This window comes from Pogoniulus pusillus, chromosome 12, assembly GCF_015220805.1.
Source record: "Pogoniulus pusillus isolate bPogPus1 chromosome 12, bPogPus1.pri, whole genome shotgun sequence".
NCBI lineage: Eukaryota > Metazoa > Chordata > Aves > Piciformes > Lybiidae > Pogoniulus > Pogoniulus pusillus.
In genome coordinates, this window is record NC_087275.1 from 15,163,915 (window position 1) to 15,180,268 (window position 16,354).

The 16,354-nt window shown below is 39.0% G+C and overlaps 1 protein-coding gene across 4 annotated transcripts in view; it reads right to left on the reverse strand.

Annotated features, from left to right (window-relative positions):
- Positions 1–16,354, reverse strand: part of GRIK1 (glutamate ionotropic receptor kainate type subunit 1) — a 162,673-nt gene that overhangs the window by 25,657 nt on the left and 120,662 nt on the right. For 2 of the 4 annotated variants that reach the window (XM_064152390.1, XM_064152391.1), the window contains exons 8-12: positions 10,392–10,499; positions 9,612–9,656; positions 6,527–6,640; positions 5,161–5,364; positions 4,329–4,552 (exon numbers count right to left, since the gene is read on the reverse strand). In XM_064152390.1, the coding sequence (XP_064008460.1) occupies positions 4,329–4,552; positions 5,161–5,364; positions 6,527–6,640; positions 9,612–9,656; positions 10,392–10,499 (695 nt within the window). The remainder of the gene's footprint in view (positions 1–4,328; positions 4,553–5,160; positions 5,365–6,526; positions 6,641–9,611; positions 9,657–10,391; positions 10,500–16,354) is intronic. The other 2 variants (XM_064152392.1, XM_064152394.1) reach the window with 1 other exon arrangement.

A 16,354-nucleotide genomic window follows, 5' to 3' on the forward strand; every position in this document is an offset into this window, starting at 1 on the left:
TTAATTGACAATGTCATGCCTATACATTTTAATTACTGTTTCAACAATATAATTAAGCATTGAATTTATGCATGGTTGCAAGTTGAAGCAACAAACTCTTATAATAATGAACCCACTAATTGAAACAGCATAAAGCTTAGGATGGCATTAGTTGTACAATACTGCCATTACTAGTGCAGGGGTACTAAAAATCTTAACAAGAGACATAGTTTTCAGGTTTAAGATACAAGAGTGCCACATACACCAGTTAAAAGAAAAGCAATTACTAAGTTATAAGTTTTGGATTTGTACTACAATAATGGAACTAACTCCTATGTAGTAACAAACGGTTCACAACTCACTTGGTGCATGTGAGGAAACACATCCTTAACAAGAGATCCAGAATTTAGACCTGTATGTTGCCTGATCTGTCAATGACATAGAAGTTAAGAGGTCCCACGGTGAACATTCACCCACAGGGTCCCAGAGTGTTAACACAGGGCAGTAGGATGTACAAACAACTCTGCTTGATCTGATTGGGAAGCCCAAGGTTGGAGTCTTTCATCATATAGACAACAATCACTTTCAGTAGTTTAGATACAGTTGTCTCTACCACTGAAAAGGCAAGACAGCCATTGCTAGAAAGCAGCAATGGAACACTGGCAGCAATGAAACACTGGCAGCAAAACTGCCAAACTGGAAAGCTTTTTACAGCTCAAACTATGCATTTTTTAATTATATTAGTGTATGTATTTATTTTTCACCTTGAAACAAAAGCTGGTTTTCCTCTGGTGTTTCTACAGCTGTGCTGAGCTCTAAGAAGGAGCTGACTTGAAATTCAGCTCTATTTGGTTGCTCAGTCCTTCTGTTTGTCTAGCCACATTCCCTTAGTCTTCACCCTCTTTGGACCTGCAGCAGTAGCTATGCTGAGGTTTCTGTTAAAGAGAGGATGCTCACTGTTATCAAAGCATCTTTTTATATGGGCTGTGTGACATTTTTACCTGGTTAATTCAGCTACTGACACCAAGAGCAAAGCTAATATAGCATTAAAAGGAAAGGGAAGATTTGGAAGAGAACACCTTGTCCATTCACTAGCAGTGTACTTAGGGAAAGAGCTCTGTCAGTTTGTAACCCTTCAGAGTGATAAAAACTTCTGTGTTTGAATTTTAAAATTAATATAACAGGGCAACATAAAGTTCAAAGGCAAATGAAAAATTATACAGCTGATGAAAAGTCTGAAAACATAACAGGAAGATAATCTCAGTCCATTAATATTATTCCTAAGTATTTGTCTTCCATGAACTGATGTCAAAATACTGTTAAACATTTAATTTACTCTGGCAATATTAAAAAGTTGATCCTTCCTGAGGTTCTTAAAACCAACCTAGCCAATATTTGCTGGAACATGACAAATCTTACAGAAATTTTGATGCATTTGATGATGTGGATATGCTCAATGTGAGCTGTAAGAATACCTTAGCTTCTTGGAGTGAATTAAAATTTATAAAGTCTCAAATAAATTATATGAACACAATTCTGGGTACTTCGACCTATGTACCTCTGATTTTATTAGGACCTGCTTTTAGGCATCTGTTACCAAAAAAAAAAAAACAACCAAAACAAACACTAAACCCTCAAACAGAAACAAAAAAAAAAAACCAAACCCCACAACCACTGTGTCAGAATAAAAGTACAAGTCAGATTTTGTACTGTGTGTTATGAAGGCATGTGTGGCATCTATACCTCTAATAATAACATGAATGGTCTTAATGAACTTTAGTCACATATTTGACAAATAGCTAGAGGTAGAGGTCTTGGAGATTATTATGCTCCTGCAAGTGCTGTGGAACATTGTAGTAGCTGCCTCACTAGGAGAGAAGCTGGAGGATGAGCTCAGAAGTTGTTACATATCAGTTAATCCACATGGGAAAGATTGCCTATAAATCCTTCAGCTGCAGGGAAAGCAAACAAACTTCATCTGGCGACCACAATCTACCACGAGACACAAATCTGTAGGGAAATCAAGCTTCATTAGTTATACTGCTCCTGGAACTACTGCTTTCAGATTTTCAGAAACAAAACAGCACATTCACACAGGGTGAACCTACGAATCTACCCAAAGGCTACACTGTGATTTGGAGCAATATTTAACAGTCGAGAAAGAAAACCAAACAGGTTTCACAAAGGATGATTTGCGAGCACTGTGCATTCCCTTTTGGTTTCCTCCAGCCTGTGTCTGTGTGTAGGCAGCTCTGCGAGCAGAGAGAGGATGCTGATGCTTATCTGTTCTTGCAAACTTGATGTTGTTATTTTAAAAGATAGAAGCACTGAGGATAACTTGGGCTTTGTTTTCCCTTCCGCTTGTTCTGAGGAGGAGAGGACTGTGGGATGTTTCAGTCTTGGCACACAGCTGCAGAAAAGTCAGTCTGCCACAGCAGAACAGATTTAATATTAGTCATGAATGAGATCATGATTTGCATACAGTAGGAGTTATTATTTATGGTACAGTGAACCACTGCAAGAACCTGTGGGAAGTCATGACTAATTATATACAGTGCCATAGCTGCTAGGGACGGAAAAACTCTTGCTTCTTTTACCTAGGGCAAAGGCTAATAAGCTAGCTCACAACCTCTCCTTCTCCACTTCCCTCCTCTTTCTTCACATTATCAGCAATTTAAAGGAAATATCAGAACCTACTGACTGCTGTACTGTGCTACTGGTATAGAAACATGCAAACAAGCAAAGCATTCACATAGGTTGTCCACCTTGAACAAGTGAGAGAAATGTATGTCTGTGGCCAATCACCCCCTCAGCAGAACAGCTTGTGGGAGTAAAGATTTAGCCGGGCAGCATCTTTTGGTTAAAAGAAAAATGAATTAGGGGAAAAGCAGCAAGAGCTTAATTTGACCTGGCTCACACAGAAATGTAAGTCAGGCACAAGGTGCTATATTATCAGAAGTAATGATTCTGATTACAATTATTTTATGACCTTTGAATGAAATACGGGTATGTATACACTGGGATACATAGCATTACTGCTGACTTTTAAAAATGGAATGGATTTTTGTTACTTTTCTATTAAGTGAATGTGTGAACTTTCAATGATACATCACTTCAGTCATATTTTGTAGCATGAAGGGTTTCTTGGGCTATTTTCCATATAATTTATTAATGTGGAACATATAATTGTATATGGGAAACAATATATAATGGAAGTGGGAAAAGGCTTCATTAGGGATCCTCTGTGTAAAGAACCAAACAATTATGCAAAGCACTGACAAAATGTTTATGTTTGAATTATAAAAAGGAGAAAATGAAGATCAGGATGATATCAAATAAACAGAGCTGGAAATTAAATTCCAAGGGCACTATCTGAAAAACAAAACAAACCACAAAAAAACCCAAACAAAAACAACAAAACAAAACAAAGACAATAACTATACCAGTTCAGAGTCCAGATTTACTCAGTGGTATCGAAAAAGTATGCCAGTTTCTTCTGACAAGATTCTAGTTTCGCTTTCTTTGACACCTGACTTGCTCTTGTTCAGAGTTCTACAGCAATTGACTCAGACTGTGGTTTCTGAGGCCATGCTAAGTAGCTTGTATCTGGTTTGTGAAGCTGTATCAGCTGTTTAGAGTTTTTAAGGTAAAATTCAATGATGAGAGTACAGAGTGCTTTGCTGGCCCTCTAGGGATGTGACTGTGGTGCACTGGTCCAGAAGCACTATGGCACACCTGCATTTGAGAATTGTATGATCTTTGGTTTCATTTGGAAAAGCATTGTGTACGTGCTTGTTTCCTGCTGGTTTTCGACAGAGACATCACTGGGACCCTGCCACTGACAGGGAAAGTGTACCTCAGGACAGCACTGGAAGGGAGCCTTGAGCATACATCACATTGCAGACCACCCCCTCAGATTCCCAGTAACATTATTTTGCATTTTCAAGGGGAAATTGGCACAGCTAATTAACATCCTTCAGAAAAAAAAATACATTCACATCCTCTTAACTGCTAGAAAAGACAGTGCTTACATTCAAGTCATGTGAACTGCTTCTAAAACATGCAGTCTGCTGAGGTGTTGTGTACTGACCAAGAAAAGCTGACACATTTCATCAGCTATTTCTATTTGTTCAGTCCTCAAGGAAGGTAAAACCTCACACTGCAATATATAAAAGTGATAGCAATACTGATGTGACAAGACTAAGAGACTTTCTAGAATGTTATGTTTTAGGACTGGATAAAGCCCTTAGGACATTATTACACTAGGTCCGCTTCACAGAGCCCGTGCAACACCTCTAGGAGGAGAGGCAGTCAATGCAGATGTATCTGAAACTACATCTTTGACTTACCTTGCAATGACAAAAAGGACGCAACTGACTCCAAGGCAGGCTAGGAGAACATACATCCAAATATCAGGAGAGAGAGGGTTTAAAAAGGAGAAAACACCAGGGTTTGTCCCATTGGGCTTCCGGTATAAGATGCTGATTCCCAGCGTCATGAAAGGCTTGGAAAAATCAATTACTTTCTCTCTTACATAGGTAATAGTGAGAGGAGCAACAGCCAGATCAGCTTTCTGAAAACACAAAAGGGAAAGTACAGATTCTTTATCATGTTCAGCAAGTCCATTTTTTCCCCCTCACATATTAAAAACTAAACACAATTAGACTATAAATCTGAAGCATGTGACAAGATTTCACTCTGCTAGGATATTACTGGGTACATGATGCTCTATGTTTTTTATTTTGCAGGTAGAGGGACATTTGTGTCTTTCATATAAATATGAGAAGTATGACCACGGACATAGGGCTCCATTGTGTGCAACAGATTGAACTGTGAGCGAGGACTTCTAGAGAATCTGGGCAGTGACTGTGTCCACAGATCAGTGTGACAAGGGGCAGAGGCGAGCTGGAAGCTCAGCTTCTGCCATTGGATTTTGTAGCCAAGAGGTGGGTAGGATCAGTGCTAGCTATAAATGCCCACTCCCTCCATACTGCAGACGAAGTTGCCCCCTACACCCATGAACTGTTGGTTTGGATGTGACTTTCTATTCTGAAAAGCTGCAACAAAGACAGACCAGTGGCTCTAAAAAAAATAAAACTAAAGCACACATTTCATTTGGGCTGGCCTCATATGAAATACCACAGGTGAAAAGAGAGTAAAGAGAGAAGGATTCAACCTTACATGATCTATGAGCTCTTTGACCATCCCATTCCACTCTCCCTTGTCATTCTGGGCTCCGTATTTACCATCAGAAACTAGTTTGACCTCATAGATGAAGCCTAAAATATTTGACAGCTCCTTCAGCAAGTCCAGGCAATACCCCTCGAATCTGTCATTTCCATACAATGGCTTGTCAGACTTCTTGTACATAACATAAGGATCTTCCTATAGAAACAAAACAGCAGACATATGCCAATAGAAATGAAATTTGTTTCACATTGTATCAATTCTCTAAATTACATTATTTTTTAATAAATGGATTGTAATTAGATGGAATTCAGTAATTTACCATGTCCATTAAAATCTGGTTTAGGCATGCTTACAAATTGACTGAACCAAATAGTGATAAGCATAAGGGCCCTAATTTTCCATGGAACAGACCATTCATAGCTCCCAGGAGCTTTAATTGAAGTAGTGCTTAGCAACTGCAAAATCAGCCCCAAGATCTGTACCATACATTGTTCCACCCTAAGGGACGGGAAAGGATACTGAAGGAGAGCAAGGCCTAAATAACATAAAAAGAATCACAAGGGGAACCTGAAATTTCATAATCTGTGAGAAACAAACCTTTACTGAAAACAAGTCTTCACATGTATAAGACAGCTGTGAGTTAAGTAGGTATAACAAGAGAATGGAAAACAGCACAAGTAGATTGCAACCTTGCTGCTTTCCTTTGAGAAGGATTTTGGGTGGAAGATCTTGGCTATCAGGTTTCTGCAGGTTAATGTGGCAAAAGACCTCTAAGGAGCACAGGGGGAGCCTTTGAGCTTTTTCCCTCCGAGTGAGGAATTAGGCAGAATAATTGCAGAAGGTGACATTACTGGCCAGGCAGAAAGCATGAGATAGAACAACTTGTGAATATTAAGTTGCATACTTTCCATTTATTCTACCTCAATCTCTCTATCCATTGTTTGCTATTTTCTCTCCATCCTCTTCATCTTATTTTCAGGAAAAAGTAAAGATGTACAAACACTGACTACAAGGCTATTTGTGCATATTAATTCTCCTGGGAAGAAAAGTATGCAGGGTTCACCTCTGAAATACTGAAGTGAGGCAGAGGTTCCCAAGGGTCTTTCATTGGCAGTGGGGTAATTTTTAATCAATCTTGTTTATAGGTTAATGTGTATGTCAATTCTGAGTTTAAGTTCAAGTAATTGCTTGAAACCAGGATAATTTAATAAAACATTGTTTAGTGTGGAGGAAAACAACCATGAAGTGCAGGGTGGAGATGGCAAAGGTGGCCACAGAGAGCCTCATGACTCACCAGCAGCAGTGCCTGCATCCTACAGTGCAGCCAATGGTGCCACCTCTGTGCAGCAAGACTTACCAAGATGGTAGTGACGATAAGCGTCCGATTAGCCAAGGAATCTGTGATGTTGGTTGATCGGTCCTTGTTGCTGTCTGTCATGTTAAGGCCACTGTATGAGTTCCAAACCCCAATCTATACAAAAGAGAGCAGGTGAGCAGCTGTCTGGCCACAGTGAGATGAAACATTTCCCAAAACATTCATTGCCTAGGAAGAGTCTCTGGTTCTAGTCACCACAGAAAGAGACACCAGCAGAACAAAATGCTAGAGAAGGGGAAATGGCTGTAGGTCTGAGGAAGGCAGCAACACCAAATGGCTGACTTAGAAAATACAGGGAACATATCACCCTTTCCAGTGCCAGTGGAAACGAATGTGCTGTAGGAGTCGAAGGCATGTCAATACGGTGATGTAATAGCCAATTTGCCACAGAAGTGGAATGTGTTGACTTTGTTTCCTGTTAAAATATGTCAAATGTCTATTTTCATGATTACTTTTAAATGCTGTAAATGGTAAAGTTGAAACATATGGCAAAATGGCAAGACTTCTCTCCTCCAAAATAACAGATTAAAAGCTTGAATAAATATGTTGAAGCAGATAGATGGGTGCAATGGCCTTTTGCTTCTGCTATGCCTCCAGAAGGTTTAGCAAAGATTATTCTGTCATTTCTTGACTACAGATGACAGATCTAGCAAGGTTGTACCATTTAACACACTGATCAGTATTTGTTCAGTAAATATAAATATATAATAATATAATCCTTTTTAGCCCCAGAGGTAGTGAAGAATGCCCATATTTAATACCTAAAGCCTCAAGGGAAAGATCTTTGTGATATCAAAGGATTTGGACCCACACCTTGTGAGGGCAGAAACTATAACCAGTTTGATTTGTTCAAATAAATATTTACTTAGCATAAATGCAGCCTGAAACCATCTTCAGGTGCTTTTGCCTTTGCATTCACATAGACAGCTAAGGCTGAGGGCTGATGTGAGAAAACTTCCAGGAAGGAACTGGCTCAGACATTTTGATTTGTATTGGACATTTGTTGTGAGCACCAAAGGGATGGCTTGGAGGACTGACATTGGCCATCCACAGAGCCTTTCACATCACTGTGCTGCTCTGACAGTGTGTTTCAGCTCTACCCAGGAGAGATCTGCTTTCAGATCCTCCCTGCTGAGGTTGGCAGCAAAGCTTCCAAGTAAGTCTAAGTAAACCCCCCTGACATGTCCTCCGTACTGAAGATTTCTGTCATCAGATATCCAGTGTCTTTAACCCAGGATGGGCTTTCTTTGGTTGTTGCAGGATATTCTTTGGTTGTTAACTGAGGCAGAGATGGTGTCGGCTTTATATAAACCCAGCAGATTGGTTTGTGCCTGCTGCATGTAGATTTGAAGTAATAACTGTGTCAGTTGAAACAACCTCTGTGTTTGTGGCCCTGGGTGTCACTGCTTTTGCTTTTCACAACCTTTTTTTTGTTAAATATGCTTAATGGAGACAGTCATGCCATTTTAAAAATAACTTTTGCAAGCATTTTCAGTCATTCCCTTTCTAGTTTCTAAAAGTAGATCAGGTTGGAAAGTACACAGGAAATAAAATGTTGGATATTATGATAGCCTGTGCGAGGAACATAGCAAATAAGCAGCATCTTTGAATTTGCACTAGGGTGGCTAAGTTAATCAGAAGCCATTCTGCTTGTTGCTACTGACTCGCTACGCCTGTATTGGCTGGCAGCAGGGAAGAGGAAAACAACCATGAAGAACATGGAGCGACACAGTCACAGTGCATACAAAATACACTAGGAGCCCACTCTACATCTGGATAAAAGAACGACACTGCAGGTCAACCCTGATTAGAGCGATGGAGGAGGTCAAAAGAGCACTGGAAGAATGAGGTCAAGGTAGTACATCACTATGGTGAATCTTGGGGATTTATTGCAGTTTAGTGACAAGTCTGAAAGGTGTCATATGCCCTTCTCAGCAAGCCTGTGCTCTGAACCGGTTGTAATTTGGTTTAAATCAATTCAGTGTAACACAAAATGCCTGGAGTCAAAAGTGAGATTGGTTGAATAGTGTCCTACATGTCAGGTAGGATGATCTATTCTCCAGTAATGAGGGAAATGAGGGCCTTTGTGCCTTAGCCTGATTCACTGAAGATTAAAGCAAGGTTATTAAGTATATGCTTTATGAGAAAGTGAAAAGAGTGCCGTGGGATGCTTCACACTGGTCTGCTCTGTAGAATTAAAATCCCTCCTGAAACAACACAAAACCAAAATACTTTTTAAACTGTGTATGTGGGAGGGTGAGAAGCAAGATCTGTGTGAAACATACAAAAAATGCAGTTCTAAGTGTTAAGAAACATTTCTATCTTTTGACTCCAGAACCCTTTAAACCTGGTGAACACAGTTCTTATCTTCTTATAAAACAGCAGCCATGAGTTGTACCTCCAGTTGGGTACAGCACATAGAGTTTGTTTTTGACTCCCACTTTGGGGCTTTTCCCATCAGGCAGAGGCACCTGGGGTAATTCAGATCCTTCATAAACAAGCTTAGTTCCAGTTTCTGTATGTTATTGAATGACTACTCTCATTTAATCACCTGTATTATTCTCTGTAAGGAGCTAATAACACACTTAGCAAAATTTTGAGTCAACAACACTCAAACATTGCCTGTGCCGTACACATTTTGTGGGAGGCAAAAAAACCCACACCCAAATCCACCCATTAAAACAGTCCTTGCTGCTGATGCTAACATACATTTGGAATATAAAATTACCATGATGAATCTTAGGTGAATCAAGAGGGATAACAGCTGAGGACAGGACTGCTTTTGCTTCAGCCAGGAGTCAAAAAAGGGAAAAGTACAACTCCCATGAAAGAAAAGAGGAATTTAAAAAGATATCTTGGTGAAGAAGCTGAATCCTGACAAGATCTTTTTACTACTTGGAATGACAGTGTCTCAAGTTGAGAAGAAACTTACTTTGCCAGAAAGAAATCATATTCTTGGATAAACTATTGTCTCTAAACTGCAATATGAGAGTCACTATCAAAACCCAAAGGATGAGTCTGAAGACCCAGCCCAAAGGTTTTTTGCTTCACCTGTCTGTGTACAAACCTTCTTCCATACTTTATATAAATGATTAGAAACCTCGCCAGCAGCCTTGGTACAGAGAAAAATAAACAGAGTGCTTCATTAAAAATTAAACAGAACCAATCTGGAGAGCTGTGTGGGAGCAATTACATTTGAAATCTCTATTAACTCATCAGCAATTATCATTCAGCGTCAGTCCAGCATATGCAGAGCAAGGGACAATGATGTCTCCAGCTGGCATGACCTGGTGGGGTTACCTGTGGTAAGGATTTTTGGCAGGCACCTTTCAGGTCGTAGTGAAGGGTGCCCTGTGATGCCCATCAAGAGACTATGTTTGCTGACTGAGGGTTGCAGGAAGGGAGAAAGAACCAATCTAATCTCAAAAACTTCAGGGAATGTTTAACTTCTCAACTATGTTAAAGTTACTACTCAAGCATTTTGCTTCCTCTCTCCCTTGTGTCGCATTTATTAAAAGCAGTACATATTAAGTCTAGGCTTTATTTATGTATAAGAAATTCCCACACCAAATTACAGATGCAAGATCTGAAGATAATGTGCAACTAAAATAATTATTTCCATTCAGATTATTATTTTCAGTCCCAAATTCCTATTCCATACCACAAAATGCAAGGTACACATTGTGAAATAAAGAAACAACCTTAGTAGTTCTGCATAAACTTTGGCTTAATCTTCTGAATGTTGCTTTTTACCCCAAGTACAGGAGATTCAAGCTGAAGAAATTGGACTTTCCTACACTCCTGTCAAATTAGCTTTTCATTATTGTGTTACAGAAGATCTGGTTACCTTTTCTGTTCCTTCCTCCTTGAGGCTAATAATGTCCAAATCAAAATCCTTCCGTAAGCCATCTGTTTTGTTGAAGGTTATGCGTCCTGTCAGGCCATCCCACCGTGCCTGTGTGAACACAAAAACACTCCTTCCTGTAATCAGTAGGAACTACTCTGAAGCCACAGCAAATAATTGATTTTAAATTAGTCATAGCATTAACACACCTCCAAATAGTTTTTAAATCATATATGTCTTTTTCACTTTGATAAAAAAATCAAATCCTCTCAACTATTTTATGTTATTTATTTTCCCTTCAGTATGTTTTGTATTTTGCAATCAGGCACAAGTTAGTGACAGTTTATGTATATTCATTTGCATATGTCTAGCACTGTATAAAAAGTGATACACTGAAAAAAAACCCCAAACAACCACAAAACAAAAAAGAGAGAATAAAATACGTGTTGCATATACCCAAAGTTTTGCACTGCATAAGAACTCACTAAGAAAGTAAAAAAAGAGTCTGCTTTGTCCAAGCTTGGGGCCTGAACCTTAGAGTCTGATAACCTAAATCTAATGCAGTCTGCAGCAGTAAGACAAGGAGCAATGGGTGCAAACTTTCCACATGAGGAGAAACTACAGCGAGGGTGATGGAGCACTGGAACAGGCTGCCCACAGAGGTTGTGGAATCTCCTTCTCTGGAGACTTTCAAGACCCATCTGGATGCTTTCCTGTGCAAACTACCCTGCTTTAGCAGGGGTCTGGACACGATGATCTCTGGAGGTCGCTTCCAACCTCTAATATTATACAATTCTGTAATAGCTTCACTGGTGTGATCCTCTTTACCCTAACTCAGGACCCTTTAAGTTCTCCAAGATGAATGATTAAAAAATGGCAATTGGTGCTGAACAGGGGTCCCCAGAATGTCCTTAATGACAGAAGTTAGCTAACCCTCTAAATCACCAAAGCATCCTAAACATTTCAGTTGTGCATTCCCTAGTGCCATGTAATAGCTACTGCCTCTGCTACTCAGAGCCTAGAAATCCAGATTTTTCTAGGAAGATGTAAATGGAAGAAAGATTTTTGTCTTTCTCACTTTATTTCTTGGACAGGTTGTGGTTAAATGCTGCCCACCGGTTTTGGACTGTTAATGACCTGGAATTTGCTGAGTGGTTTCACAAATCCCTACTCAGTTTGTGTCCCTAAGGAAGTAGACACAAGTTCATAAGCAAGCAAATGGGATGTATTGCTCCTAATAAGAGCACTACCACTGCCTGTGTTGACAGCATGATCATGATAGCTCTGAAAACAGCCTTCAGGAAAAATTCACCCTGCCACAGAGATCTAATAAAAACTTTACAATGTACATGCAGGTCACACACACATTTGAAGGACAGTATACAAGCTGCATAGGACCAGTTTTGGTCCTGACAGCATTTTACCGTTCTATCCTAATGAAGTGAAATCTCATTTTCCTTGTTTTAAACACTAATCTCAGGAGGAAGTTAAAGGGCTGGACTTCGTACATCAGTCTATATAGCCGTGAAGATTTCCTGTGCTGGGGAATGAGTCTTCAATTCAGCAGGATCAATGTCCAGAACTAACTTCTCCACAATTTAAGACTTCTATATCTTGTAAGCTTCCCAGCAAGCTCACTTTCTTCCAAATGAGATCTATCAGTCTCTCTTACATGCCCCATTTTATCCCCAAAGCTGAAGCTTATCTACAAAGGAATGTATCTGATGGATTTCAAACTGCAGATGATTTTTGTATTCTATTTTTGAGAGATCTCACATAAAAGTCATCAAAGATACACAAAAAGCAGATGATAAATGATGCCATAGGGGTTTTTTTTATGCCACATGATTCTTAAATTATAAGCTTTTCTACTGCACACTGTTATTTGCTTCATTTAATTGGTTGTAGGTAGACGACATAAGGAAAGCTGCATTAAAAATTAGCAGACTTACATAATGGTAAACTCCTTTCCTGGTAAATCTAAATTCTGTCTTTGAATCTGCATGAGTTGAACTCAGTTTCTGGGGTGTTATGACTGTGTAGTTCAGACAAATCTGGCACAACTATAATTTTGTGTCAATACAGCAGGATTTTGAAGCATGCTTAAGTAAGAATGGAAAATCACAAATGCAACAAACTTGCTGTGAGATTTTCCATCTTGAGGATGAAGCATATGATCTCAGAAAAATTTCAGCTGTAAACACTTAAACACTTGCGGGTTTTATGCTGATATGGTTAAGATAGCAGGAGGAGACATATATGAATGTATTTCATCTCTTCTCCAGTCTCTCATTTTATTACTCTGACATGACTCCCATTACTTATTCATAAAGATGAAACATTTTTTGAAATATCATCTTTAGAGATCAATTCCTCCTCAGAGGGCAATTTGCCTGTGCGAAATGCTCACATTTATTGATTACACATCAGATGCTCAGCTTCTCTGCTAACGTGATGTGATCTTGAATAAAGGAAACAAATGTTATTTTTGGAAATGCACCAGGAGCCTACATCTCCATTCTTGTAAAAAAGATTTATATGTCAAAATGCTATCTCACCTTTGAAAACAGGCACTGGTGCTTCTACTCCCATATTTGAAAAAAACCAGAAGGAAAAGCTGCTGAAGTGTATGCTTAAATTTGAAGGTAGCAGAGAGGGGGCCTTAGACCACCAAACAGTGATCCAAATATGGCTTAAGTTATAAACAGGAACCAGGGACAGTTTCTCAGAAGAAGGGGATGTAAATTGCTGAAAGATTTTTTCACACCCTGCTTGTGAGGCACCTGCTTCAAATACTAGTTGAATTCTAAATTTAATTTCTGACTTTTTATTTATGTATTCTCTATAAAAATAAAACATTTGTTTTTGAGTTCAGTGAGCATCATTTGATTTCTGACTTCAAGATAGTTATGGTGCTTCTGTATGCAGCACATCTAGACAGACAGGTGATATTTCTTTCCTGGTCAGAGACAAAAGGTTTTCTTATGAAATGAAGGGACTCATAAGCTAGGAACTCACTGTCAATCCCAGGCCTTCTGAAGTCTCTGGTGACTCTTTCAAGCTTTCAATACGATTTGAGTCCTAATGCACAACCGACTGATGTGTGCAAAGACAGTGAAATTTCTCACTGCTCTGAAACCATAGCTGCATACCACTACTTCTAGAAGTCTGCCAGGCAAATCAAGAGGGAAGTGCCTATTAGGCACCACAATCAGGCAAACAGAATGGGCATCAGTTGCACAGTTCTCAAATGCAATTAACAAGCAGAAGTGAAACAGAACTTTCTGAGCAGTCAGAAACAACATGGCTGTTCAACACAGCAATGAGATTTCATGCTTTTATGCACAAGATTTGTGGCAATTTTAAAGCTTCTAGTGACACTCATGTTAAATATTACAGGATATAATAAAAAGTTGAATCGGAACCTAACCATGTAATTCATCAAAAGAAATTGCTTTTCGTTGCCCTCTGTCCTTGCTTTAATATTAAAGGAACTGAGGGCACTCTTAGGAAGAGGATGTAATCTTTATTTTGTTTGTACAATCTTAAGCAGAGCTTGCAGCTTAATTAAAAAAATGTGATTTTTCAGTGACTTCTGTTTGTAATATCCTTTGCTTGTTTTGGAACTCATTTATGTAGACTGCCTCTGACAACAGAACCATGAGGAACTGCTGTTCTTCAGGGATTTTGGTTTGCATCTGCAGGGCAATGCAGTGTTCATCTGAGGTTCAAAATAGCATTTTGAACCTTACATTCCTCAATATTGTGTTTGATCAGATAATTATAATTCCTGTTTCCAAGTTGTAAACACTTGATGACTTTCTTCTGTTTATGAAAGAAATGGAAGAATTAGCCTATTGTGTTGGGTTTGACATGCAGCCAAGAAGGAAATACAAGCAGCTAGTTGCAGCTTTTTTTTTACTGAACATCAAAAAGGTAGTACATAGAACACTTTACAGGTAAGTCTTCAGCTGTATCTGAAGGCTGGCATGTACCTGATGGCAAAATATCCAAACCAGTCTGATTAGAACTGTGAAACTTACTATTGTTGCTACTTTAAAAAAAAAACCAAAAAGTAAGTAAACCACAGACTGAAATCTGGATTTAAATATTTCAGTTACAATATATAAATATATAATAAATAATAAATATATTGATGGAAAATTCTACCTGGAAAATGAGGGCGACTCAGCTTCTAAGAGCAAACACTCCAGAGGACTGGTATCAATTCACACCACCAACATACGGTCCTTAGATCAATTTACACTTCATCATCTTAAATCAATTACTCTAACAATCTTAGTTTTAGCCAAAGCCAATCAACAGTTCTGTCACGGGATCAATTAGCTCAGCTGCTACCAGACTTACTAAAGTAAATCAATATGTATATTTAGAACCATAGAATCAACCAGGTTGGAAGAGACCTCCAAGAGCATCCAGGCCAACCAGACCATGGCACTAAGTGCCTCATCCAGTCTTTTCTTGAACACCTCCAGGGATGGGGACTCCACCACCTCCCTGGGCAGCCCATTCTAATGGCAAACCACTCTCTCTGGTAAGAACTTCCTCCTAACATCCAGCCTATACCTCCTCCAGCACAACTTGAGACTGTGTCCCCTTGTTCTGTTGCTGGTTGTCTGGGAGAATGTAATATTTTTTTTCCTTTAATTTAATATATTGTATTAAATATATTATTTAATTTAATATATTTTTTTCCTTTTGGCTTTACCAGAAATTCACTTACATTTCCAAACTTGTATTAGCAAGATGTACATAAATCAAGAAATCATAATGCACAGCATATAGAATGCATTGAGTCAATATTCAGCTTTTTGGTGTGGCCTCAATGGAATATAGCTACTTTTGTGGATACTCCATGGTGTAGAGGCATTTGATAAATCTAAGTGATAATGATACTGCCTCTAGTTACAGAGGAGCTAGGCTCTGAACCACACATGAACTTACCGGCTCTTACAATTAATGCTCTTATTAAAAGAGATCCTCAAGGATTATGGAATAAAATGATTTAGAGTATGACTTTTCCATTATCCAGATCTAAATCTTGCATAGCAGATGTAATAAAAAGAAATTCAGCTTTCAGCATTCACCATTACAAGATTTTATCTACCCCACTGATAATCATGATGCTTTACTCAGAAGGGGTCCAGTACTGGAACAGTCCTGGGCTTTTATTAAGCAGCACTTGAACAGACAAGAGTCATGTGGGGAAGGTTCATTAGAGGGTTAATCAACTGCCATAAGAGCTAGCACATGCCTGCCTTGAAATAAGAGAGAGAAATAGTGGCTAAACAGAGAAGGGGAATTTCTTAGTAAGCCACAGATCATTGTGTGAGCAGCTCAAGGCTACTCATTTCTAGAGCAGAGTGGTTGAGATTAATGATGTTCAGGGGTAGTCATATGAAAGGTTTTTGGTGTGACAATTTTGACAAATGAGTGCTGAATACTTAAGGATGATGGCTTCGGTGGATTCACTTCAGAGCATGTGTTTGAAAAGCCTTTCAGTTCCTTTAAAACCGACACCTACCAAATTGCTTCATATCAGTACCAGAGATGAGAGCAGGTGTGAAGAATCAAAAAGGAAGGTCAATTATTCTTCCTAGTAAGAGCAGAGTCTATCTCACCACTTACAAACACGACCGTCCCTGAAGTGTCTGAGTGAGATTGTTGTTAACTATGAACTTGGAAACTGTAACTTTACTGTGTTAAGGGGACTGAGATTTCATTGTAATACATAATGCTTGTAGACACAAGACAGTAAGGAAAGAAATTCTCTTCCACACAGCTAACAGACTAAGTACACTAACCAGACAAAAGCCATAACCCATCTTTTCCAGAGAAGAATCACAGTATTTCCAGCAGCAGGACATCTTTACCTAGATTTTAGGTTCTGTTGCTTTTGGTTTAGAGGGATGTGGTAGCTACAAGCATAGATGGTGAAGAGCCTG